The 24,648-nt window shown below is 48.5% G+C and overlaps 1 protein-coding gene across 2 annotated transcripts in view; it reads left to right on the forward strand.

Annotated features, from left to right (window-relative positions):
• The window catches only part of LOC144180513 (sphingosine-1-phosphate lyase-like), a 65,084-nt gene that overhangs the window by 21,568 nt on the left and 18,868 nt on the right, over positions 1 to 24,648 (forward strand). For both annotated transcript variants that reach the window (XM_077708847.1, XM_077708852.1), the window contains exons 4-10: positions 1,982 to 2,233; positions 6,728 to 6,819; positions 8,913 to 8,949; positions 11,486 to 11,593; positions 15,974 to 16,036; positions 19,035 to 19,181; positions 21,774 to 21,894. In XM_077708847.1, coding sequence (XP_077564973.1) covers positions 1,982 to 2,233; positions 6,728 to 6,819; positions 8,913 to 8,949; positions 11,486 to 11,593; positions 15,974 to 16,036; positions 19,035 to 19,181; positions 21,774 to 21,894 — 820 coding nt within the window. The remainder of the gene's footprint in view (positions 1 to 1,981; positions 2,234 to 6,727; positions 6,820 to 8,912; positions 8,950 to 11,485; positions 11,594 to 15,973; positions 16,037 to 19,034; positions 19,182 to 21,773; positions 21,895 to 24,648) is intronic.

The raw sequence follows: 24,648 nt of genomic DNA on the forward strand, positions 1-24,648 counted from the left end.
TGCTCTTCAAAAGCGCGATTTGGATGAAACTTGCCGAACAGATGGTGCACTAGCAATGGATTTGCGTGGGCCGATATATCTCGCTTTCGCAGAGCCGTACACATTAGGAAAATCCACTCGACTATTCGAAATATCGAATAGTGGATATTCGATTTGTGAATCGAAATATTCGTGGAGGTACCATTCGATTCGTATTCGAATATTCAAGTATTCGCACACCCCTACTCAAAAGTGCATCAAAACCTTCGCTAAAAGTGCATCCAAGCTTTGCTGACAGTACGTCCAATGGATTGTCAAACTTTCAAAGACCCGAATCGCAAACAAAAAAACGAACGCATGCGACACTGTTTCATGCACTAAGTAAACGCATCTACAAATGATAAAAACCTACTGATACGTGGTTTATGAGATAACGGCGTACTATTGTACTCCTTCTTCATGATCAATGCGTGTATTGTCTGATCTAGAACCGTCCATTTTTCGCCATTTTTCAAGTAACCGTTTGGATACAGTGAAAGCTCGGTTTCACACTCGCGCCATGCGTCCAGAGATCTTGTGGGAGCTTTTCGGTCGACCAAATGGTGTATAGGGAAATGCATTAGTTTTTTGACAGGACACCATCACCACTACCGCTAGAAAGCTTTCTCTTTAAAACTGACCTGAAGCAGCACGCTGCCGTATGGGTCCCGGGGCACTGAGGGGCAGACAAAGTACAGTGGAGCTCCGATGACACGTCCCCGGTCTTCTGACTACCCGCTTCTTGTGGCGGAACACCGAGGTCCCGGCAAACTCCCTATAGAAACAATGCATTAAAAGCCCTGATTGTACAATGCCCGGGTGCATGTGGTCTGTTCATAGACGGATCTTGGCAGGGATAAGCCGCCGTTTTTCCCATCTTTTACACCGCTTCGCGTATCGTCTCGACTTTTCTTTATTGTCAACCCCCTTGTGATGCTGCGTGATGTGCAAAGGTCTGCAGGCGGGTACTGAACAGATGCAAGCAAGCAGGTGGGTACTGGCGGGCGGGTGGGAGTTAACCTTCGCAGCATGCGCCAACCGCGAGAATTCGAAGTCCCGATGGCTGGCGGACCGCGAATTTTAAGTTCCCATCGAGCTGACAAATGTGAACACATGACACAACTCCACGGTGATGACCGAACACCCGCTTTCCTCACCCGCTTGATCTAAGTTTCTTTCTTTCACGGAGCTCTCTCTCTCCCCCTCTTTCTGCTCTCTGGGTGTCAGGTGTCTTTCAAAGCCGCGTTGTCGCTCCGTTCCTTACTTTCCCGCCTTATTTCCATCGCCACCTCGTACTATCCTCTCAATTAGTTCGGCCACGTTGGCCTTCCCGGCTTATCTAGCGTGTGCATGGTGCAGGGCTGGCAGGCTAGCGCCGAGGGCCACGGAGGTCGCGTGTTGTGCAGTGCATAGCTGGCGGGCTGGTGCAGACGCTGTGGAGGGGTTGGGGGCACAAATTAGTCCTTTCTTTTTCTTTTTTAGAAACGTGGGATTTAGCTGAAGGTTCACAAGTTATGCAAGAACGTGCTAATTATATAGTAGTGCAAGTTTTTAGCCCACATGTTGCGCTAGACCGCCCGCTAGGCCAGCATTTACCTGTAGCCTGATCATACAGCACTCTGGTCATACGACTTTCACGTGGTCCTTTGAAAGTCGTATTATCGGGGTTCCACTGTAGTAGCAACCAAGGGTACGGAGTTATATGCAGTCACAAAATGCAAGTAATGCGTGGCACTTCTTTGTACAGTGGGCAACTGGGGAGGTAACTTTTCCAGAAAGCCCGGTGTCCCGCGGGGAACAGGTGAGATTTCGCGCGTGCTTTGGGTGGGTTTAGAAGCGGGCAGTACTAAATCGCGTCATTTAGTGATGGTGCAAAATCCCAGTTGGCTGCCTGTAGTGCATTTGCTAGTAGAAGTGACAGTGATTGGACAAAGAACGTAAGCGGTCATCCTGGGCCATGCAGGAGGCCATTCTGGAAGAGATGGCGCGGAACGACGCACTGTGTCCTGAGGGCTGGAACAAGGGCGTGGTGTCGGGCGCCGTCTACACGGAGCACGACAGCCGCTTGGATGCGCTGATGGTGTCCGTGTACGAGCGGCACCTGCGCACCAACCCGCTCCACTCGGATGTGTTCATCGGCGTGCGCAAGATGGAGGCCGAGGTCATCCGCTGGTGCTGCAACCTCTTCCACGGAGGGCCCGACAGCTGCGGATCGGTGAGCCCTGCTCGCTCCCCAGGAGCTGCCTCGCAGTGGGACACCCAGGGCAAGCGGCGTTTTCTCAAGGGTGCTTACCAGGCATGCTTGGCACCTTGTCGCTCATGCCACTTAGGCCGAGTACAGTAAAGCCTCGCTATCTATAATTACGGGTAAGGGGGGGTCGTAATTCCTTCATTATAACCATTACTTCACTTTAGCAAACGTCCATTTCTGCCGACAATTAGCGAGCAAGAGAGGACGTACTCACCACCGAAACTCACAGCAGCTATCTAAAACAAGAAAAACGTGATAAAAATAAACTACAGCAAAGAATCGTTACTTTATTCACACCAAACGGCTCGCCCATGAATGTTCGACAGCACACAAGCTGCCAGCTCACTTCGCGGAGAAAAAGCCCTTGATAGATATTTGCCGCGTCTTCTTCAGGCGGAAGATGGCTTTTTCAGCTGCAGCCGCGATTTCGAGTCTATCCTCGCCGTCATCATGAGGGGCAAGAAGCGGTGGAGGAGGTCTTGCGCGTCCCGGTGGAGTGCCTGGAGAAACATCCAGGCACGCTACTGGAAGCGCGGGAGACGCGCAGCCTCGCTTTTAGCGCGCTGGAGTTTGTAGCCCCTAGCTAGCGCGAGTTTTGAATTACCGCATCTGTGATGCGATGTAAACTGTCACATGCTATAAGACACTGGCCTGACGGGTGCCAAAAAATGGTCCATAAATGCTTGCTGTGGCAAAAAAAAAGGTTCGTAATACCCATTGTGAGAAAATTTTAGCTTTGTTAAAACGAGGTCTTAAATGCATGGGCGTCTATGGGAATTTCAAGGGTAATTATGACTCCTTTGTTATATCCATTAGCTCGTTATATCTTATTTCATTACAATGAGGTTTTGCTGTATACAAGTACTGGGTTGCAACTGCGTAGATCAAGTGCTTATCTTCAGACCCGCCACTGTGTGCACAACCGAGGCTGTTTTTCCTCTGGCATGTTCAACACTGGGAAGTTTAGCAGGCCACACTGCCGGGGCAGGCACCCAAAGGGCTGCGACATTTAATTTTCCTGTCCCCTAAAGTGTCATGGTCTCTTGCAGTGCTTGCTGTGGGCTGAAGTTCAGGAGTGGTGTATTTGCTCGGGCCTAATTTTGCCCCACGTAATGGTCGCACACCTAAGTTGACGGTAATTTTCCCAGGGCGGGATCATTGTGGGACCAACCAGACCACACCTATGTAGCCCCTATCAGGCACTTCTGAAACCACCACCTTGAAGGAGTGTGCCCTGCCCAAATTTTTGGATACCATATGGATTTGCAGCACCTAAAGGGGGTTGCTAGACTACACGGTCCAGCTTGCAACCACTCAATTGTAAATGAGTGATTTGCATTTGTAAAATGGCCAGCCTGTTTGTTCTAATGTGGGCATCAGCCCCTGTGCCTGCCTGTTCTGGCCTCTTGCGTGAGCAGAGAGAAACTTCAGTTAAACCTCGTTAAAATAAGACCTGTAACAAAGTAGTAAAGGAACAAACTGCAATTCCCCTTGAAAGTCCCCATACAGACCTATGTGTTCAGTGCAACGTTAATGAGGTAAAATTTGCCTAGCACTATGTGGGGGCTGCATTTAGCAGTTAAAATGCCCACCACATGCCCTCCAGCTGACCTGGACAGTGTGCCAGGCTCCTGGAAGCCAGCAGTGCTCCCTTGTTTCGGCGGGGTGCGAGCGCGCCACCGATAGCACTGCTTTTGCCCACTGTATGCTGTAACGGAGTTGTGGTGAACAGCCGCATTGTTTGTAATCAGTTGTCGTGGTTTGGTTTTCAGATTGCCCCCGTGTACGTGCATGAATGAGTAGTGGCAGTGCAAGGTGATTGTGTGACGCTAGAGAGACGGCTGCCGTATTTTTTTTGTGCTTCTTGTTTTTGCCATGCTGCATATGAGAAGAGGTTTAAAGATGCGGGGAAGAGAGAGGAAACTAGGAAAGCAAGAGAGAGGAAAATAGAAAAGCAAAAGAGAGAGGGGCTGCAAAAAGCAGATAGTCGCGAAACTGAGAAGTTTTTGAGTCCTCAGGTAGGCATGCAGTCCAGTTACGTGCAGACGGTCCATTAGCGACCTGCACAGATAGGTGCTGTTGTATTGTCAGTCAGTGAGTTCGGCAGCCCTAGACTGCTGATGCTTTTGCATGCAGCGGGAGAGAGGAGGCACAAAAAAGATGTGAACTCTTCTTGCCTATGGAGCAGACACGGGAGCCAAGAGAGCTTAGGGAAATGACACATCAGTGCGACTCCTTTGTGGCAAAGTCTGTCTGGGCCATTTCATTGGGTGTGGCAAGTGGCAGTATCTTCCACTCCCACTTGTGCAGAGGCGTGGTCATCATCATCATCATCACTAGCCTATCTACGCCCGCTGCAGGGCAAAGGCCTCTCCCATTAATCTCCAGTTACCCCGGTCCTGTGCTAACTGCGACCAATTATCCCTGCAAACTTCTTGATCTCATCTGCCCATCTAACTTTCTGCCGCCCTCTGCCACGCTTGCCTTCTCTAGGGATCCACTCTGTTACCTTTTATAGGCAGTTTTAAAATAGGGGAAGCCGGTGTTGGGGGCACCCAAGAAGTAAGGGGAACCCAAACGCAAGGCGCTCGCGCGCGGCGAATTTTAGAAGAGGGGCGTCCCCAGCAGCACGCAACCGGCTTGCGTTGCTCGGGTCAGCTCGGGTGATGGGAACTTATCCTGGCGGATGTTTGATCGTCGTTATATGTGCAACTGCGAATGACAATCTGTAATACAACTTTTGACCACACTATCAAACCCCTTTCTCGCATGTGGAACTTTATTTGAGCTGTAACTGCCGTTTGAGCGATCGGTGACCACGACATCTGCGCAGCCTGTTTCGATGCTTCCGGGCAGGTAGCGCCATCTCTTGGCCGCTTGGCGCACCGCGCGCCGCAGCAATCGGTCGGCCCGCTGAACCACCGCGACCGGTCAGCGTAGCCTCGCGGCAGATATCTGATCGCTGCTTTTAAAATAAGCCCTGATGACAATCCGTAGCACAATTTTTTACCACACCAACACCTACTTCTCGCATGTGGAACTTCTTTTTAGCGATCAGATAGATTTGGGAGAGCAGCGACAAGCGGTTGCTACCGTCGTCTACGCCGGTTCGAGCCGCTGAGTGTGTGGAGCTGGCAGGTGCGGCTGGCGTGTGCGCGGACTGTTTCCGAAGGCAGAAAACGCTTCGAGATTGCCTGCTTTATCCATTTCTTGCGAATGACGCGCGGAATCTACAAATTCAGCTCGGCGATCGTCGTAGTTGATCGGGTGAGTCGAGGAACGAGCCGCAAGTTTCGCTTCAGCCATGGTCACGCGCAGTCTCGCTGGCTGCGAGAGCGACGCAAGAACGCAAACTCCAGCTTTGGGGCACCCGCTATTTCAGCAAAATAGCGTGCACGCTAGACGCAAACGCAAAACCCCAAGGACGGCTTGGGTTCTGCGCATGCGTAGTACTATGCCCCAAGACGCTTGGGGGCCCCAGAGCGTTGGAGCCCCTTATTCTAAAACTCCCTAATGACCAACGGTTATCTTGCCTTCGCATTACATGCCCTGCCCACGTCCATTTCTTTTTCTTAATTTCTGCTAATATGTCCTTAACACGCGTTTGTTCCCTAACCCACTCCACTCTCTTCTTGTCCCTTAATGTTACACCTATCATCTTCCGTTCCATTGCTCGCTGAGTCGTCCTCAATTTAAGTTGAACCCTCTTAGTGAGCCTCCAAGTTTCTGCCCCGTAGGGTAGTACCGGTAAGATGCAGCTGTCATACACTTTCTTCTTCAGGGACAATGGTAAGCTGCCGTTCATTATCCGAGAATGCCTGCCGAATGCACTCCGCCCCGTTCTTATCCTCATGGTTGGGATCTGGGGTCACAACTTGGCCTAAGTGGATATATTCGCTTACCACTTCTATTGCCTCGCCGTCTATCTCAAATCGCTGTGCTGTCCCGAGGTAATTGATCATTACTTTAGTTTTCTGCATATTAATTTTTATGCCCACAGTTCTACTCTGTTTGTCCAGTGCGGAAAGCATGCTTTGCAATTCGTCCCCCGAGTTACTTAGCAAGGCAACGTCATCAGCAAATCTGAGGTTACAGAGGTATTCTCCATTAACCCTTACTCCCACCTCTTCCCATTCCAACATTCTGAATACTTCTTGTAAACATGCTGCGAATAACATTGAAGAGATTGTGTCTCCTTGTCTGATGCCCTTCCTTATATAGGTATTTTACTGCTGTTCTTATGGAGGATGATGGTAGCTGTGGACCCATTGTAAATATCCTCTAGTATTTTGACACATTGCTCGTTTACACCCTGGTTCTGTAATGTCTGAATGACTGGTATTTGTGGTCAATGTTCATGATGGCTGTGACAACAGAAAGACTGGCAAGCTTCGATCGTGCTACAGCCAGGCTTCACCCATTTATGGCAGGAGATGTGATTGCTGGCCTTGCCTGCAGATGGCGTCTGGCGGCACCGAGAGCCTGATCCTGGCCTGCAAAGCCTACAGAGACTACGGCTACCACGAGAAGGGCATTGCCTACCCTGAAATGTTAGTGTCCTCTTCTGGTTAGCAGCCTAGACTCTCACAAGGCGCTGTGCGAGCACCTAGCACCAAAGTAGTCTGCTGGCAGTGTTGGGAATCCTCTGTAAATTGTGTAGGCTGCCAGCCACGCCACTGCAGCACTAGGCAGCAAGCTTTGACTGCGCATGAGCGTACACAAATGCCTCCTGAGGGCATGACTTCAGCTAAAGCAGTGTGTACTTGTGGACATCATTGTGTGCAGTCTTGGGCCGTCTGCGTAAAGCGTTTCAGCTTTACTTTGGTGTCTGTCAGGTTGTGTGGGAAGCAAGCAGCAGAGTCACAAGGGAGCATTAATTTGACTGGAGAGTAAATTGCTGGGATAATTAATAATGTATTTAGGTTTAGCGCTGTTGTCTGTGCGCCTGCTCCTCCTGTCCTGCGTCCTTTTCGCTGGTTCCACTTTGTTTTACTGGCAACTAATCAGATAGTAAGGGCAGCAGCTAATCTGATCTTTGGATGCAGCTTGAGCTCAAATGACAATGTTGCTTGGAAAATTGTTGGAACAAAGTGGTAACTAGTGGCGCCTGTTCTTGAATGCTAATAAGGCAGTGGCAGCTTTTTATTCGAAAATACTTAAAAAAAAAACACGATGGCTAACATATTCTCACGTCGCCTGATGCGCCTACAGTTGTGAGGACAAGTTTAAGCACTGAACTTGTTGTTCACTGCTTTTGGACCCAGCCCCGCATGGTGCACTTGTGTATTCATTGGCGACACCGTGCGTGTACCCCCCCCCCATACATAAGCTGTAACCAGCCGTGGTGATTTGTTGAGAGATGGAAGGTAAAAGCCTCCTGCGGTGGCCATCAAAGCCCTGGTCAAGGTCTGGCCAATGGGCTCCCTGTCTGTGCTCCAATGAGCTCCAGGACCGCACTGGCCACCAGGGTACAGTGAGTGAAGAAAGGGCCAGTGCGTTGAATGCATACATAGGCAGCCGCCCTGTGCAATTCACAGCTGCAGTGCCCTGCAGTTCTGCAGCTTCCACGAACTGAGCAACAGACCTGTGCTCGCGCCATGTGCTGCCCAAAATGTGCAACCATGGCCAGGGCTTCCCCATACATGGAGCTTCGCCTTGCGTCGGCAGAGCGCTATTCGCTGGGGAATGGTTCTTGCGGAGGAAATGCGTAGGCCTGTTGAGAGATGGTTTGGGGCTGGGTGCACCTAGAGCCACTAGATGAAATTTCAGAGTATCGGCACTTTTTTCTCTCATTGTTGGATGCCGCCGACAGTGGCCCTTGGTCGAACCACGTCACATGACATTTGTTTACCCCGGAGATCCATGGCCGCAGACATTTTGTTGCCCCTGTGTTGCTCCGTGCGTGCATTCTTCGATGAATCAGGATTTTCGGAGTGCAGTGTGGCTGTATGACGCATTGAGAGTAAATTATAAAGCGCCAGACAGAGTAGCGATGCTGTGCTGCTCTGTACTGGGCAGTTTCAATCGGCTGGAAGGTGGAAAACGCCTGCTTCCCTTCTCGCTGGGAAAGGACAACAGTGACTTAGTGTAACCTACAGCCACTAGAAAAGCATAGCTTATTTAGTGGCTCTAGCGTAACCTAGAGCCACTAAATAAGCTACGCTAGCATAACCGAGCCTGACCCTGTCGCACCGGCGCGCTGTCTCAAAATCCTCGAAAAGTAAACACAGCTGTCATGGTTGCCAAGCGGTGCCGAGACCAATCCCACCTGTCAAGGTCGGCCGCAATCGGGCGCGTAAAGCTGACCACCCTGGTGACAGGCACCAAAATGGCTGCTGGCGTGCATCAGTGTTGTTACTCATAAGCGTAGCTTATTTAGTGGCTCTAAGCGCACCCTCATAGGAAGAGAGGTCCAGCCGTGGGTACCTGTGGACACGCAGGGAGGAAGCTGCGCCTCTCCTGTTGTGCATTTGTGCATCCTGAGTGCTCTTCAGGGCCTCTTCGTCAGGTGTATGGTGCTTGAAACAATGCTCTTGCGTAGCAGCCCCTACCCCCCCCCCCCCCTCTCTTTTGGGCATTTAAAGCGGTGCACAGAGGCGTGCTGATCTGAGATTCTGTTGACGGCTCGTGCCTTGTCTTTCAGAATCGTCCCAGCCACGGCTCACGCGGGCTTTGACAAGGTAAGGGCTCCATCGCACTCCACTGGGCAGGTGTCGTGTGCGACCAGCAGGGGCGGAGGAAAGCTGGCCCCTGACCTGGTCCCCCTCGGTATGCCCTTCTGGAAGATGCTGTGCTAGAACCACATGGGATCCAGTGCCTCCGGTGTGTTGTGAGGCCCTGTGCTTTCAAAGCGCTGTTGGTTGAGTGCTGAGGACCAATTTAAGTGTGCACCAGTGGGGGCTCGTGATGGAGTTTGCTGCTATCCCAGAGGGCCTAGCATTGGGGACAACCTGCAATTCTCGGGGTATTTAGAGAACCTACCAGTTATAACTGGGCCTGTGGGAGTAGGGATTATTGCTTTCAGAGGGAACACTAAGCAGCGAGTAGTGATGTTTGTGCAGCAGTGAACCAAAATGAGTATTCAGCTGTTTCGAAAACATAACTGTACCATTTCTTGAGTGTGCTTCGGCAACTAGCTCATAGAATAAAAAAAGGTCACTTTGAAGCGTGTGCAAAATTTTTTTATGCGTAAAGCAAATTTAAAGGAGTAACCCGGATGCTTTTAGCTTCATTGACGATATTCCGAGCTTAGTCAGAGTGTAGCTGTTCAGACAGTCTATTATTAGTATCACAATTCTTTAACTCTTTCGGGACCGCCGGAAAAAGTGATGAAAAAGGGAGGTCTCGGTACAAATTTTTTATTACATAAAGCAAAGGCACCATCCTGCCTTAGCATATACCAAAATGCAGCTAATTATATGTTCTTTGACATACAATACCAAGTTTTACTTCAACACTGACGATAGAACCATGAAAAAATCCGAAAGTAAGAACTTCGTAAAAAAACTACAGAAAAAGATGGAGAAAAGCGTACATATAAAAATATTAAAAAAGAATAAAATTATTTCAGGATATACAAAATCTAACACAATGCTTTGTTTCTTCATTGCGAAAGTTTGATGCAGCTAGGTGTAACTGGTTTTTTGTTTTGTGTGTGATCTCTTTGGCACTAGGGCCGTGGCTACGACGTCGCCCAGGTACACGCCGGGCTCTCGTCTCGGCAAAAACTTGATCCGTTTCTGCGCTGGTGGCAGGAGATCACCACCATAGGTAGTTAACACCCTAGTGAATAAATATAAACCAGCCAGAACATATTTCGAGCGCACATACCTACTCCAGAGCCAATTGAAACCGAAACCAACACCCACCTTTGAGCGCGATTTGGTGTTCCAGGCTGATCGACACCCGAATCCTCACTCGAGCTGAAATCCGATCTCTAAAGCCGCATTCCGACTCTTCACTGCCACTCTCATCATTAAAATCCACAGTAGAAGGCAAAGATATGCGAGACAAGACGAGGCGGATTTCTTATCGCGCTCGCGTGAGTATGACGCCATGTTTGTTTACATTCGAAACCACTGCCCATCAGAATAAAATATCTGATGCGTTGCCGCCTGGTGATAAAAAAAGAAACTTCACAAAAGAGAAAACTCCAGTTTTCAAACTATCTCCTAGATGTCGCTAGGTGTTCCATCGAGCGAAAATTTGCATTCTGCAGGCTCGCAAAACCATCGATCATATGTGATCGATGGCCTATGGAGCGGTCCCGAAAGAGTTAAGCATAGGCATGTTTGGATGAGCTAACCACGTGATAATCTGAGAACCAGCAATATCCGTAGGAGGAAAATCACCTAGAAAAGAAACTGGTAAACTATTTGAAACACACACAAACTTGCTGAGGTTGTTTACCGAGATTGTTTATTGGCTGCACCCTAGATTTTGGTGAAGGAACTGAGGCCTTCTTCCTGCAGTGGACACCAAAGGCCAGTGTTCATGACGGTGATTGAACTTGGCGTATGTCCTTGTGCAGCACATTCGTTGCACCATGCTGCGATTGGCTCGAGATTGCTAATACTAGTGCTGTCTTCGGAGCAGCAATGTAAATTTAAAATATTACTTGGGAAGAGCAGTGGTGAGGAGAAAGCTCGCTGGGAGTCATTCAGTGTTTTAGTATTGGTAAGAGGAAAATTGGGGTCGTTGGCAGTTGGGAGGAAATGTTTAGCCACGAAATGACGGAAGGAATTCCGAGGTTATTCAAATGAGGAGCAGTCTGTTTTGGAGCATGCTGTCAAACGCCGTGGCAAAATCCGAGGAGATCGACGTCCACCTGTTGTAGTAAGCCATTCCTGAGGTCTGCTTGCCCTCTGAAGCTTTTCCTAACCGACTTTGTACTGTTCCGTGTAAATTTTGTTCCCTCTCTTGCAACCTCTAGCTCGTCTCCCAATCTAGCTGTTTGAGAGGCCACCGTTTTTAATGTTTCTGGTTGCGCAGTTTTGCCATCAAGGAAGGTGTACCGCACAAAGGTCTTGTTTGCGGCTGACCTTGCATGCCACGATTCAGTAGTGTGTCACATTGTTTAGAAGTAGTTGTCTGTGTTCGTCCCCTGACCCAGCTGGTGATGCCATTTCCTCAAGTGCAGAGCGAGCGGGAAAAGGAGTGTGCGGGGGAGGGGGATGTCGAGGGGGAGTGGGGCAACCCTGGCCTCTGTGTGTGCAGGCGGGCCAGTACCTGCGAATCAAGGTGGTCCACGTGCCGGTCGACCCGGACACCATGCGGGTGGACCCGCGCAAGATGAAGGCGGCCATCACAAGCAACACCATCCTGGCAAGTGCCCCTGCTTGCTGGGGGGGGCCCAGTGGTGCTGCCCTACGGTGCACGGGGGCTTGCCCCTCTGGTGTGCATTGGGACGAACATTTTCAATGCCTTCGTTGACGGGAGTTTTCATGCAGGGGGGATGACGGTGCTGGAATGTCTCAAACTACCCCGTGTTTACTGACACGCTAAGTGCCTGGCAGTCAGCGGTTAAAGGAGTTCTGACGCGAAATTTTCATGTTACGTTTTTTTCGCGGCGACGGGTGCCTGCTAGCCCACTAATATTAGAATGGCACATTAGATGGTCAATTGCAGAGTAAATAGTTATTTACAGTGATGTTTATTCATGTCAGTTTTTGTTTCAACCAAACAAACAACGAGGCAGCTGCCATGGCAGGAGGACGCTCTTGACATCACCGTTCTCGTCGCACCGCGGCCGGTCTGGACACGCACGCATGAAAAAGCGAGCGCTTCCAGACTGGCAGTGGTCGCATGTGCCTGGGCAGCATTCCGTCATTCCCAAAACTGTTATGTGATGTACAAGGCAGAGCAGCGTGCACCAACAGCAGCCAGCGCTTTGGCTATGTCACGAAAGCCCTGACATGGGCAGTTTGGGGCGAGGCACTCATCACGTCACGCTGACGCTGATGTCAAAAGGGTATCTGTTCTGAGCTTTCTTGCTTGTGCAAAGATTAAAATTAGGGGTGTGCGAATATTCGAAACTTCGAATATTCGATTCGAATGTTTTGGTATTCGATTCGATTCGAATGACACTTTTATTGTTCGAAATATTCGAACCACCCAAAACTAAAAAAAAAAAAAATTCAGAGCGTGTCTCAGCAGCAAAGTCGCGAAGCATATACACGGCGAACGGTACGTGCTTTCGCAGACTGTATCGGTGTTTATTCGTAGTTACACGGGACTCTCGATGATACGATTATACGAATTTCCGAAAAGTCCCAGCGAAATTGCATTGATTGCAATGGGAAAAATTTCGGCTGTTAGGAACGGACCTGCGCGGCCCGGCGGCAGATACGAACGAGCCGGCGAGGCACCCCGATATACTCCAGGCACCATAGCCGAACGAGCAAGTGACGGCTCTCGCTCCCCTGTTTGTCTCTCTTTCTCCAGAAACGGCCGGGTTGTTGTTTTCTGCTCGCGAAAACGCTCTGCGCACGCCCAACGCGCGCTGACACCGCCGCGAAACCACCCCCACGCTGCGCGCGGCGCGGCCGGCGGCGTCAACATGGCGTCTGCTCCAGCCGCGAAGTGGCGCGGGCGCTCGAGCGACCGCTTCTAACCGCTCTTTAAAATGCCGCTCAAGGGAGACACGAGGTTGATTGTGCGGTAAAGGAGCTGATAATGCATGCGAAAACGGTACTATAAAACATCATCCGCGCCGCTAGTGAAAGCGCCCATAAAATATTTGTCTTGGTGCTATGCCTAACCATCTCCGGTGGAGCCAAGCCGGCTGTCTTGATCTCATCGCAAGTAGTCAGGCTCCCCCGTTCTGCCGCGCGCGTCGTGCGTCATTTTCTGACCGAGGTAGGCGCTACCGCGGGCGCGAAATCGTCGATGCGACCGGGCGTGAAAATACAGCGCTCGCAGAGCCGAGGCGAGCGAATCGCGTGCAAAAACGCACCATACGGTTCACGCTTGACTGTTGCGGCGTGTAGCGAGCTTGGGCACAGCGAGTGAGGAGACGAGCGCGAAGCTTTACGTGCTCCAGAAAGGGCTGCTTTGCGACATGGGGGTTAAAAAAAGCAGAAAAAATCACAAATTTCTTCACGCGAAAGTAAGAAAAGAAATAAACGAAAACTTTTTTCAGCGCCCAATTTTTTGGTTTGGTTGGTTAATACGAATTTCGGATGATACGAATATTTTTCGCGGTCCCGCGAGATTAGCATCATCGAGGTTTTGCTGTATCAGCGCGCGGCAATGTGCACGAGCTCGGGCATGCCAGCCACTAGTGTCTCAAGTGAGCGGCTGTTTTCGGTATCTGGTGGAGTCGTGACAAGCAGGAGGTTGTCACTGCTCCCCGAACATGTAGAGCAGTTAACCTTTCTCCATGTTAACATTTAAGTGAGTGCAGACCTTAACCTGTTGAGTGCAATGGTATTGTGTAATTCCTAATTTTACTTTGTGTGATTTGTTGTGCAATAAAGTGCAGTTTTTGTGTTTCTAGATGGTGAAAACTTTAATTTTACAAAAAACAATAAGTATTCGTATTTGAAAAATATTCGAAAAATATTCGATTCGATTCGAACTTTGTTTTTATTATTCGAATTCGATTCGAAATTAAAAAAATGATATTCGCACACCCCTAATTAAAATGTTTTAAAATATGTTATACTGAATGGTTACAGTTGAAACTTCCTGGGAGATGTCTCCATATACAAAGAAAGCTTTTTTTGCATAGTTATCTCAGCCTTGAAATTTCATGTCAGTACTCTATAAAAAGCAAAATGACCAGCTTTGCAAAGAGGAACTTCAGGTGCTGAATTTTCAACAGAATATCCTCTAGTTAATGGGCAGACAGGTCTCAAAGCTATTTTTTTGTATTCACTAACCGATTTTAATGCAACTCCACAGCATTATGGAGTTTGTATCTGCAATTAGATTTTTTGCAAGTTGATTATTTTTTTGAATGGCCATTATTTTGCATCACAGTTAAAAAATAACCACTCTATACAGAATGGTGATTACACCATGTCTAGGCAGACAAGCGACTAAAGAATACACCGTTGAAAGAATTTTTTTCATTTAGCTATTTTTCGTCATTTTACAACACACTGAACTTCACTCCTCCCGTGCTCTGCCAAAAATGGTTCAGAGGTGGTGTCAGTTGAACACAATAATAATTTTCCAAAGCTTCCATTTGAAAAATTTGTTTCCAACATTGTATTCTCTAAACATTTTGGTGTCAAAAGCAAAAAAAAAATTACAGTTGTGCCTGCTCTGGGTGCCGAGATATCCGAGGGCGAAATGCTAGCTTAGCGTTCCGAGAAAAGTGCTGTTTCCCCATCGAATTCTGTGCGAACTGAGCTGTACAGTGCACGTTAAAATGCTATTTACAATAAAATTTGGTGCCTTATGATGAGGAAATTTGTGGACTGATAGAAAAATGGCCGTGGATGCCGCCAATGCCATTTTCTAGAAAATGATTTTTTGACCGTTTTTCGGCCCCAAAGACCCATCTACCCCTTAATGGTTCTCAAATGGGGGTCCACGGGCACCAGGGAGTCCACGGGGGCATTTCAGGGGTCCGTGAAGCCCTTCCTGAAACTCTTCTCCCTATTTTTTTACTCCTTTTTGGCAAACCTGGCTTGGTATGCAAAAAGGTGGCTTCACCGCATGACTTGTACATTTTAAGGGACACTGAAGGAAAATAGCAAGTTGGGCTCAGACAAAATTTCAACTGCCCCGAAGCCCTCTGTGTTTATTCGGCGGCAAAAGATGCTTTAATTGACGAGAAATTACCGCTTTGCCGTGGTTATTCGTTTTCACATGCTGAAGCTCAAGATGGATGCTGTCATTTCTCGAGCCATTTTTCACAAATAGTGCAACTGATGTCTGCAGCCATGAACGGTTTTACTGAGGGAGCCCCTCCACAAGGTGAACCTGCAAAGACACTGCGGTAAAGACTTGGTGATATAATCACAACAGTGCAGAAACTTGGGGATGTGCTAAGAACCTTGAAAGAAAACTTGGATCGGCCTAAGAAGCCACACATTGAAGGATGATAGAAGTAACGCAGTTTAAGGGGGGACATGGGTCTGAAAACAGTTGCTTTTATTTTTCTGTAAACTCTGGGAAACTTGTCAGTCTTGCTGCTTTTTTCCCGCAGATTTCAAATATGCCATTATTGAGCCAGTCAATGACTTCCCAAGATAATTGCAGGTAATTAGCCACTTCTGGAGGAACAGTGTTGGTCATGAAACTGCAGAGTCTTCATATTCTCTAATTTACTATGAACCGTAGTAAGTGCAATATAGGAAGCAGTTTTTTTATGCCTTACTTGAGACTAATTTTATAGCTTATTGACATTGGTGGCATCAGTGGCAAAGAACCATTTCGAATGCCCATTTCAAACACCAAGTTTTAATGAGCTATAAAATGACTTCCAAGTGAAGAATCAAGAAACCGCTTCCTATATTGCACTCACCAAGGTTCATAGTATATATATTAGAGAATATGAAGGCTCTACAGTTTTATGACTAACACTGTTCGGTCTATTGTTCCTCAAAATGGCTAATTATGTGTAATTATCTGAGGAGGAGGCAGCTTTTGCCACAAGTAAAGTGCTGCCCCTTTGACCCTTGGTTTTGTGCCAACCTGATCATGCACAGACTGTGGAGAAGAACTCGTGCCCTGTCTCTGCCTTCTGTGCAGCTTGTGGGATCGTGCCCCCAGTTTCCTCATGGCTCCATCGACCCTATCCAAGAGATTGCAGAGGTAAGACCGCTTGGTTGGGAAGTAGACAGGAGGGATTGTGTGGCCGGTATAGCTTGTCGGACAGCAGTAATCACTGGTGTTATATGTTGCGGGCCACATATGGTGGCACGATATGTGTTACTATGTGGTAAACGGACACCTTTGGTCCCCCACGTCTGAGCGTGGCACGCTTCCTCCACTCCTGGCGTGCTGCTGTGTGTGGTTGTGTTATCTGGAAGGCCGAACTTGATTAGGCACAGCAGGATGAGCTAACCGAAGACGGGTCGTGCAATAAGAAGGGCTGCGGAGGGGGCAGCAGCATGGCCTGGACACTCGCATTCAGCACGCCCCCCCAGCGAGAGCTCTTGCAGGGTGTGAGGTACTGACAAAGCTCGAAGCATTGCAGGGGCTTAGGTGACGGAATAGGTTGAAACACACTCTAGAGAAGCAAGCACATGTAATGCAGTCTCTACTAAAAATGACATGCCTGAAAACAATGAACATTCTAAAGCTACCATCCCATCACTCACGGGGAACAGACACAAAGGGCTTGCTCGCACTTCTAAATAGCCTTGTAAGGTCAAGGATGGACTATGGATGTATCGTGTACCAGTCCGTGACCAAACCAGCACTGAAAATGTTGGACCCAGTATACAACTTGGGGCTTTGCTCGGCCCCAGGTGCATATTGAACGAGCCCCATTCCGTCCCTTCATGTTGAATCCAATCAGTGGTCCTTGCAGTACCCACACACTTACACAGCTCTCGTGTATGCTGCAAAGATCGCTTCTCTGAAGGAGCACCCCTTGAACGCCATAATTAAAAATAATACTGCAGTGCAACCTCGATGTTACAAAATCAGGAAAATTTGTAATTTACTTCATTACATTGAAGTTTCGCTGAATTGAATTTCGCGCTTAGAATTAAGGGTAAATGCGGGTATTGCGGGTACTGCGCGAAGCGGTACCCGCAATCAAAAATGTGGCATGCATATATGGCTGGTGCAGCGATGCCGCTGCTGTTGCAACCCCTGCACAATGGCAGGCATGAAGCAAAGCAGGTAGCTCAAACTACTTACTGATTGCCAGAATGGAACTCTTCGCCTAAAAAAAAAAAAGCAACACGCCGGTAGCTCCAGCTACTGCTTCTAACTGCACGTTGAAACGCAACAGGAGGGGCAAATGAAGTTGCTCATGCGGGAAAGAGGCTGATAATGTGGTCGAAAACTGCACTGTGAAACCTAACCTAAGTCGTATTATCGGCGTCCCTCTGTGCTAATTAATGCACAGGATGCTTGATGCATTGTCATTTCGGGGCGTCATGACATCAGGCTTGTTGGCCACCTTTTAGGCAGCCCATTCTTTATGCAGGAAAACCAGTGAGGAGCAGAATTGGCTGTTAAAAGTTGTCAAAAAGCGGCCTCAAGTCTGCCGGAAATGGCAAGCTATTCACGTGAAGCATGCAGACACTTGTGCAGGCCTTGGAAAGCTTTTTATGGATTTGTGGGCAGGCCATTGGCGCCGCCTGTGGGGCAGCCCACTGTGGATGCTACTGTGAGCAACCTTCAGGGCTGCTATTCTGGCACACATTTCTGACACGCCTGCAGTTTTAGACCAGGTTGCCGACTTTGCGAAGCTGATGGTAATTGCTCGGCCTTGAAGTTTTTCAGTAGTAGTGCCTTAGTGTTTACTTGGGTGGCTGTGGTGCCACTGACATGGTGCACTCACCTGGCCGAGTGCAGCAGCAGCTATGCCCGCCAGTGCTGTGCCTCGGGCACTGTTTTTGTCCCTCAGTGGGCACGCCAGAGCACTCGCTGCCCTTCTTGAGCACGTGCGGTCTGGTGGTGAACACGTCCTAATGGATTTCATGTGGGGTCCCAAGGCAAGCAGCAGCAAACATTGGCCATTCGTGGCGTACAGCTTCTCGGAACCGTCGGCAGTGCGCACAAAGATCAGGGGCTTTAGCAGCCTTTCAGCTGCACCTTTCTTCTTCATTTGGCTGCGCCAAAAATGCAAGCGAGAGAAGGAAAGAAAACACAGAGCTGCTTCTGAGCGTGATTACAAATTTATTCCATGTTCCGCGTTTGCATTGCCACGATAGCTAACTGTTCTGGCTAACTATGCTCTAGTGCATGGTTTCTCAAAGTGGGTTCCGCGAAACCTTGGGGTTCCGCAGGCCCCTCCTCAGGGTTCCGCGAGCCACTGATAAATTTTCCCTGGTTCCGCAGTCACAAAGTCCTATATGGTGAACTTGAGGTGCGATCGATCTAAGGAACCTCCATTACTCACGCCCGAGTGTCAGTAAGCACATCTCGGCGCATAACAGAAATGCGCGAGCTGCGCAATAAATCTCGCCAGCAGCTTGTAGCCAGCCAGACTCCGAAAACGGGCCACGTGGTTAAACTATTGCACTTGAATCTCGGTCTTATATTATCCCCATGCGCATTTCTCCTGTTTGGAGATAGGTGCCGCTAGCGTACGCATTCGCGTAAAGTTGACAGGGGAAAAAAACGATACCCTTGCTTGCTTTTGAATTTATTGCACGTTAATGTAGCATGAACAGAATGAAAAATGGCGGGAGGGGGGGTTACTTGGCACTTAATGGAACTTAGCAGGGTTCCCTGGGACCAACGTGCTTGAGAACCCCTGCTCTAGTGGTTGGCGATTCAGGGTGCGGCAAGTCCTGCCTGGCTCGAGTCAAGGCGAAAGTGCGTGAGCATTTCTGAAGCTGCACAAGATCTTTTTCTGTAACGCACTATCTATTCTGTTTCTTAGTGCCTTGCAGGTGCGTTAACTTTTGTCACTTTGTGCTGTGAGGCGTTTTTGGAGAGGGCTAAGCACTCCCAACTGCACAAAAGGCACAGGCTCTGAACTATGGGGCGTCACATTCTAAACGAGGCTGCGGTCGGCATGACTGCAGCCCAGAGGCAGTTCATAGCGCGTGCTGGGGCAGCCGGGAAGTGGGGGGAGTGTGCCCGGAGTGTGCCTCAGGGACCCGTGCTGTGGCCCCTTCTCCTGCAGCTGGGGCTCAAGTACCGCATCCCCGTGCACGTGGACGCCTGCCTGGGGGGCTTCCTGGTGGCCTTCATGGAGGAGGCTGGCTTTTCAATGCCCCCCTTTGACTTCCGCCTCCCAGGGGTCACCAGCATATCGGCCGACACACACAAGGTACGGGGCCCCTTGGGGCAGTTGGCCGCAGGACGACCTGCTGGCGTTGGTTTGAGAAGCTTGATATGGAGGTAAGAAAACGTGAGGTTATGCTCGCAAATGTTTTGATAGCATTTCTTTTATGGCTAGCGACAGGCTAGTACAGGTGCCCCTTTTTGCCCATTGTCGGCCCCCAGCACAGGGGGCCAACCCCAGACCGTCTTTTGGTGCATGGGGCCTGTGGGCAGTTCCGAAACTTTCCTACATTAAGAAAAATCGGGCTGGTAATGTTTGGAGGCTCCACCACAGAGGCAATATTGTAGCCACCAATATCCGCGGCCGTGGCCAGCCACACCATTTTGATCACGCTTGCCCAGTGCCAGATTGGCAGTACCAGTTTACCCACTTTGTGCCACTGTGTTTCTGGCGGGGCTATTGTGATGCCGCCTTTGAGCGGAAGCTGCACTGGCCATAGAGCTTCGCACAAATCCCGACCGGCGGAAAACCTGTCGCTGGAGGGGCGTGCCGACGTAGCAGCTGGCTGGGAGTGCTCTTCTCGTACTTGGCTTGGCTTGCAGTTGGCCTCTTCTTGCAGCCTCTGACGACTGAGGCAGTGACATCATAAGCAACAAAATTTTTCTCCGTCTTCAAGATGTGCGAAGTTTTCAAAAGTTTCCGACAGTTTCTTCGTAGCTATGCTTTTACTGTGTTAAAGGCAACGAGTGATCTCTGCACCGATTGTAACCAAACTTGGTGCACATCTAGAACTGACTGTGAAAGTGTCAAAACAGAAGTCAGTCGGTAGCTACCCTATCTTGTAGAATTCTCTCAAGTTATGAAGGCATCCTACTCATGAGGGCACTCCTTAATTTTGGAACTAATAAGGGCTAAATTTCTTCAAATTCTTTTGACGTTGTATTCACAAAGGTGTCAGGTGCTTATCTGCAATAAAGCTGTTTATTTTTGTAGCCTCAGTAAATATCAACAAATATGGCACAGCATTCATGCCCCATCCAAAAGATGAAAAAAATGTACATTTTCTGAAAATCTGTATGCGCTTTCAAAATTTATTTATAAGTACATAACCCAGAAGAATGTAACCAACAGCTTTCAAAATAGATGTTTGTGAAAACAGTGGTGTAAGAACTTGACAAAATTTAGCCTATATAAGTTTCTTAATTAAAGGATGATGTACTCTGTCATGTTCGAACCTCTCAGTCACTCGCACACATCCAACCCACACAGATTCCACTGAATGACTCCTTTATTCCGCCCGCCGCTCCCGGGCTCTCCCCACACTCTACCCCCTCTCTTCTCTTCCCTCAGTTCAGATGATGATGATGGTGCAGTGGCGTAACACCCTCTCTCGGTGTGCACTGGCACCACCCTCACAGCTCATAGCTTGATAAAATGCAAGAGAGCTACAGACTGATTTCTGTTTGACGGGGGTTGTGCTGCTGAGCATGAGGATGCGGGTTTGATTCCCGGCCGCGGCGGCCGCTTTTCTGATAGAGGCAAAAAGCAAAAACGCCCATGTGTATGAGATTTCGGAGCACGTTAAAGATCCCCAGTTGGTCAAAATTAATCTGGAGCCCTCCACTACGGTGCACCTCATTGCCTGCATTGCGTCAGTGCGTTAAACCCTAGAATCAATCAATCAATCAATCAATCAACTTTTTAGCAGTCAACTGAACCTGTGCACCATGTTTATTTAGAATCTTTGCAGAAATGAGACGGGGTGTTTCGTTTGCACGTGAGCCCTTAGTAACTCTTTAAAGAACAATAATGCAGCTACAGGCAACTTTTGAGCTTTTTGGCAAGCCATGCCAAGAAGTGACGGAAGAGCACCATTAGCGCCAGGTCATCATTAGCGCCAGATTATCCACTAGTATATATTAGTATTAAACTCTGTGGTGCTGTCGGTTGAGAGCTTGTTGAAGCTCCTGACAAGGTTGAAACTCTGCACTAATACAACAGATGTCCATGTTGGACGGAGTTTTGAGCAAAGCCTTGGGTGGTGATAGCTTGCATGCACTTGACGGCGTTATCCGTGCTGTCTGTGGAGGTAACAGGTACAAGGAGGACAGCAACATCGCAACTGGGCACTAATATTGGGGCTGCCATCATCCCTGCCTGCTTAGATTAAAAAAATTTTCTTTTCTTTTATTCTAGAGGTGGGCTCAAAGTGGAGGCCGGCCTAGGTTTGAGCAGACTGTTTGATCTCTGCTTGATACATGTCGGCACGGGTTGCTGAGGTCAAGTGGCTTCATGTACTGTACTGGCAGCACCTGTCACTGAGCGTTGTACACAGCCAGCAGTGGCATTTCGGGCCAGTTTGGTTTGGAGGGGCTCTGATGCTGCGAAGGGGACGCTTGAGGCTTGCACGCACGTCTGCTATAAGGGTGGCATGTGTTTTCAACCGAGAGGGCCTTCCTCCGGAGGTGTGGGTGGTCAGAGGGCTCATTGTACAGGGGCAATCCTGGACCGTGTTGTGTGCTAAGCATCTAGCCACATAATAAGCATCCAGCCATGCTTCTTTTGGGACTTTTGAGAGCCGTGTTGTGGATTGTGTGTGGAGGGGTTCCCCAGCCACGTTTGTCCTCCTCGTTGCAGTACGGCTTCACGCCCAAGGGTTCGTCGGTGGTCCTGTACCAGAGCCGCAAGTACCACCACTACCAGTTCTCGGTCTCCACCGACTGGCCGGGAGGCGTCTACTGCACGCCCACCATGTCCGGTACGTGCAGGCCACCCACTGTCGGGGGGGGGAAGCAGCCAGTTGCAGAGCCAGCCCCTGGCCTGCAGCAGCCCAAACACACCCTGAAAAAACAGCCCATAGTAATGTGGCAAAATGGCCACCTTATTTCTGCGCCCTCCCTCTTTTGTCCCAATTATTGCGCATCACAAAGCAGAGGTCCCTGTGGTTGGTCGGCTTCTTTTTGAGGCAGTTCTGGCAACAGCCAAGCATCTTTGCATTTTGCGTCCTCAGTGAATGCAAGCGCTGCTTGTCGAAGGGACACTGAACGCGGTTACTTTGTTATGTCAATGTGTAACTGTGCACGAAGCTAAGGGCACAATTTTTTAAAACTCGCGTGAGAATTCTGTGCAAGCATGCGGGCCGATTCCCGTCGTGAGACTCTTCAGGCGAGCAGTACAGGGGTCAGCCATCTTCTTAACAAAGCCTCTGAACGCTCATGTCCCCTGGCTTCAGGAACATCTTTTCAGAGAGCATAGTTTCTTGGGAAACTCTTTCATTGCTGCATTCCAGGGCCATATTTTTATTGCATTCAAGGGAGACGTTGCTAAGACAAGTAAAGGCATTGGATGACTGGCCCAGAAAGTGCTGTTTCACAATTGGTTTCGTTTTTATTTATGCTACAAAAACACGATGGTTCACTCAAATGTGAATCGTCCCAGTGCGGTAATTGGGCGTGGTAATTGGGCGTGCGGTAAAAAGACGTGTACTGCTTGTACCGGCGTACGGCTTTTGTTATCAGTGCAATAAGGGCGAATTAGACTGTTTTCAATCATTACATTTGCACTCCACCGGTAATATTATTGTCTGTTGGTAAAGCTTTTTTACTTTTGTACATGTCTTTGAAGGTCCTGTCGCAGTCCTAAATACTGCAGGACTATCCACAAACAGTTTGTAACAGTTTAATACACACACGGCTCTGCTACACAATGACCCTAACTTTGAGCATATTTGCCATGTGGCCTTCGTCATCGCCCACTACTGTAACTCGAAAAAAGCGTGCTACTCAAGATTTCGCCGCACCCACGTCTGATTTCTGCAATAAGAACTCTAGCTGCAAATCAGAAGAGGGTACCCAGTCATCGTATGTCAGTTCAGAACGGGACAGCAATTCAAATTGGTCTTGTACGCCTGTCTGCTGACCTGTCTCGTTTTCAGGCATAACTATTTCTGGAGGTCTAGCGTTGCTTCTTAGTAGAACTGTCTGACCCGACAAAGCCTGCAGCTGTTTCATTGTTCTTTCATTTCAACTTCGCAAAACTGTTTGGTGGTGCTGCAGTGCAGGAACCTCCTTGTTGCCAGACAGCCGAGTGTAGGGTACCGCATTTATGCAAGTTGGGCTCCATGGATGACATGTTTAAGGAGACACACTGGTCTTAGAAATTTCTTTTTTGCTTTACAACCAATCTTGATGAAACTTTATGGGCTTGTTCGGTTTTTTTAGCCGATTTCAAATATCCAATGTAAGGCATGTAGTTTTCGAGATAATTAAACATCTTTCTCGATTGTCCTTGAGAACAATGAAAAAGGAACTGATCAACAAAAAATTACCAGCGAGGCATGAATAGATACCAGAAGTTGTGGACTAAAATGTGGGAAGCAGTTTTCTTTCGTTCTGCGATCACATACAAGTTTACATCAATTGTGACTTCTAGGTTTGAAGTACTCCTGCAAACCAATTAAAAATAATGCTCATTAAACAACTACTGAAACGCAAAATGCAAAATCTGCTTCCTTTATTAGATGGTTTAACCATTCAGCTTTGCGTTGTGAAAGAAATGGTCTTTCTAACTGCTCCACATGCTTGGATGCTCCTCTCGAGAATTTCCTATTGCTGCAATATCGCTCGAAGTGAAAAAGCAGAACATATGGAATTTTTTTTTTAATCAAAATTGGGCCTGTACGGCTTTTATAAGTACCCGGTGCTGTTCCAAGTACCAACTTTTTGGAGAAGTACGGTAATTGTGCAAACTAAGGAAAAAATGATACCTAAAAAAATGCTTTTTGGTCCGAAAGACCCATGTACCCCCTTAAAAAAACAAGTTTATGTTGCAGATTCCTTTGAGCGGACCATCCGAAATCGCATAGTGTTTATTAAATGAATAGACAATAGGCTTGACTGCGTGGTGTACAGCCACCATGGGTGCTAACCTTTTTTTTTGTACCTGACAGACTGTTGCATGCAGATCAATGTTTTCTCAAAAATATGTTTTTTAACTCTTCACCCAGAAAGTGTATGTTCTGAAGTTTTTTACATTTTCTTAATGTGTTTTTTCGATGCCTGGGCAAAATGTTTGGTGTTGCATTTTTTTTTGTTTCTCAAGTAATAATTGTATAAACATTTTATGGACTGGTGTTGTTCAAAAGGGCATTTCAGGTCGCTACAAAATGGGCCGAACCAATGTTTTAAGCGAAAGCAATGTTTCCGTGAAAAGCAGCCCATTTCCCGATGGTAATGAAAGAGCAAACAAATAGGTCAAAAGAAGCTACCCGCTTACACGAGGGCAAACGGTACCATCCATGGGGCTTACATGGCAGACCCATGTCAAAGGGCGAATGTCGCGCTTTCTTCCGGCTCGGTGTTCTCGGAAGTTGCTTAGGCAGTGTGCCCAGTGGCGGGCACAGCTAAAGTCACTGCAACTAGGAAAGCACCCGCATCAGCGGGCAATGTTGGGCTGTTGTTGCCAGGTTAGGTCCAGAACTTTTCTGCACCTCGCCCTTCTTGGGGTATTAATT

The sequence above is a fragment of the Haemaphysalis longicornis genome, unplaced genomic scaffold (assembly GCF_048455015.1).
Source record: "Haemaphysalis longicornis isolate Haplotype H1 unplaced genomic scaffold, Haemaphysalis longicornis Haplotype H1 scaffold_1, whole genome shotgun sequence".
Taxonomy (NCBI): domain Eukaryota; kingdom Metazoa; phylum Arthropoda; class Arachnida; order Ixodida; family Ixodidae; genus Haemaphysalis; species Haemaphysalis longicornis.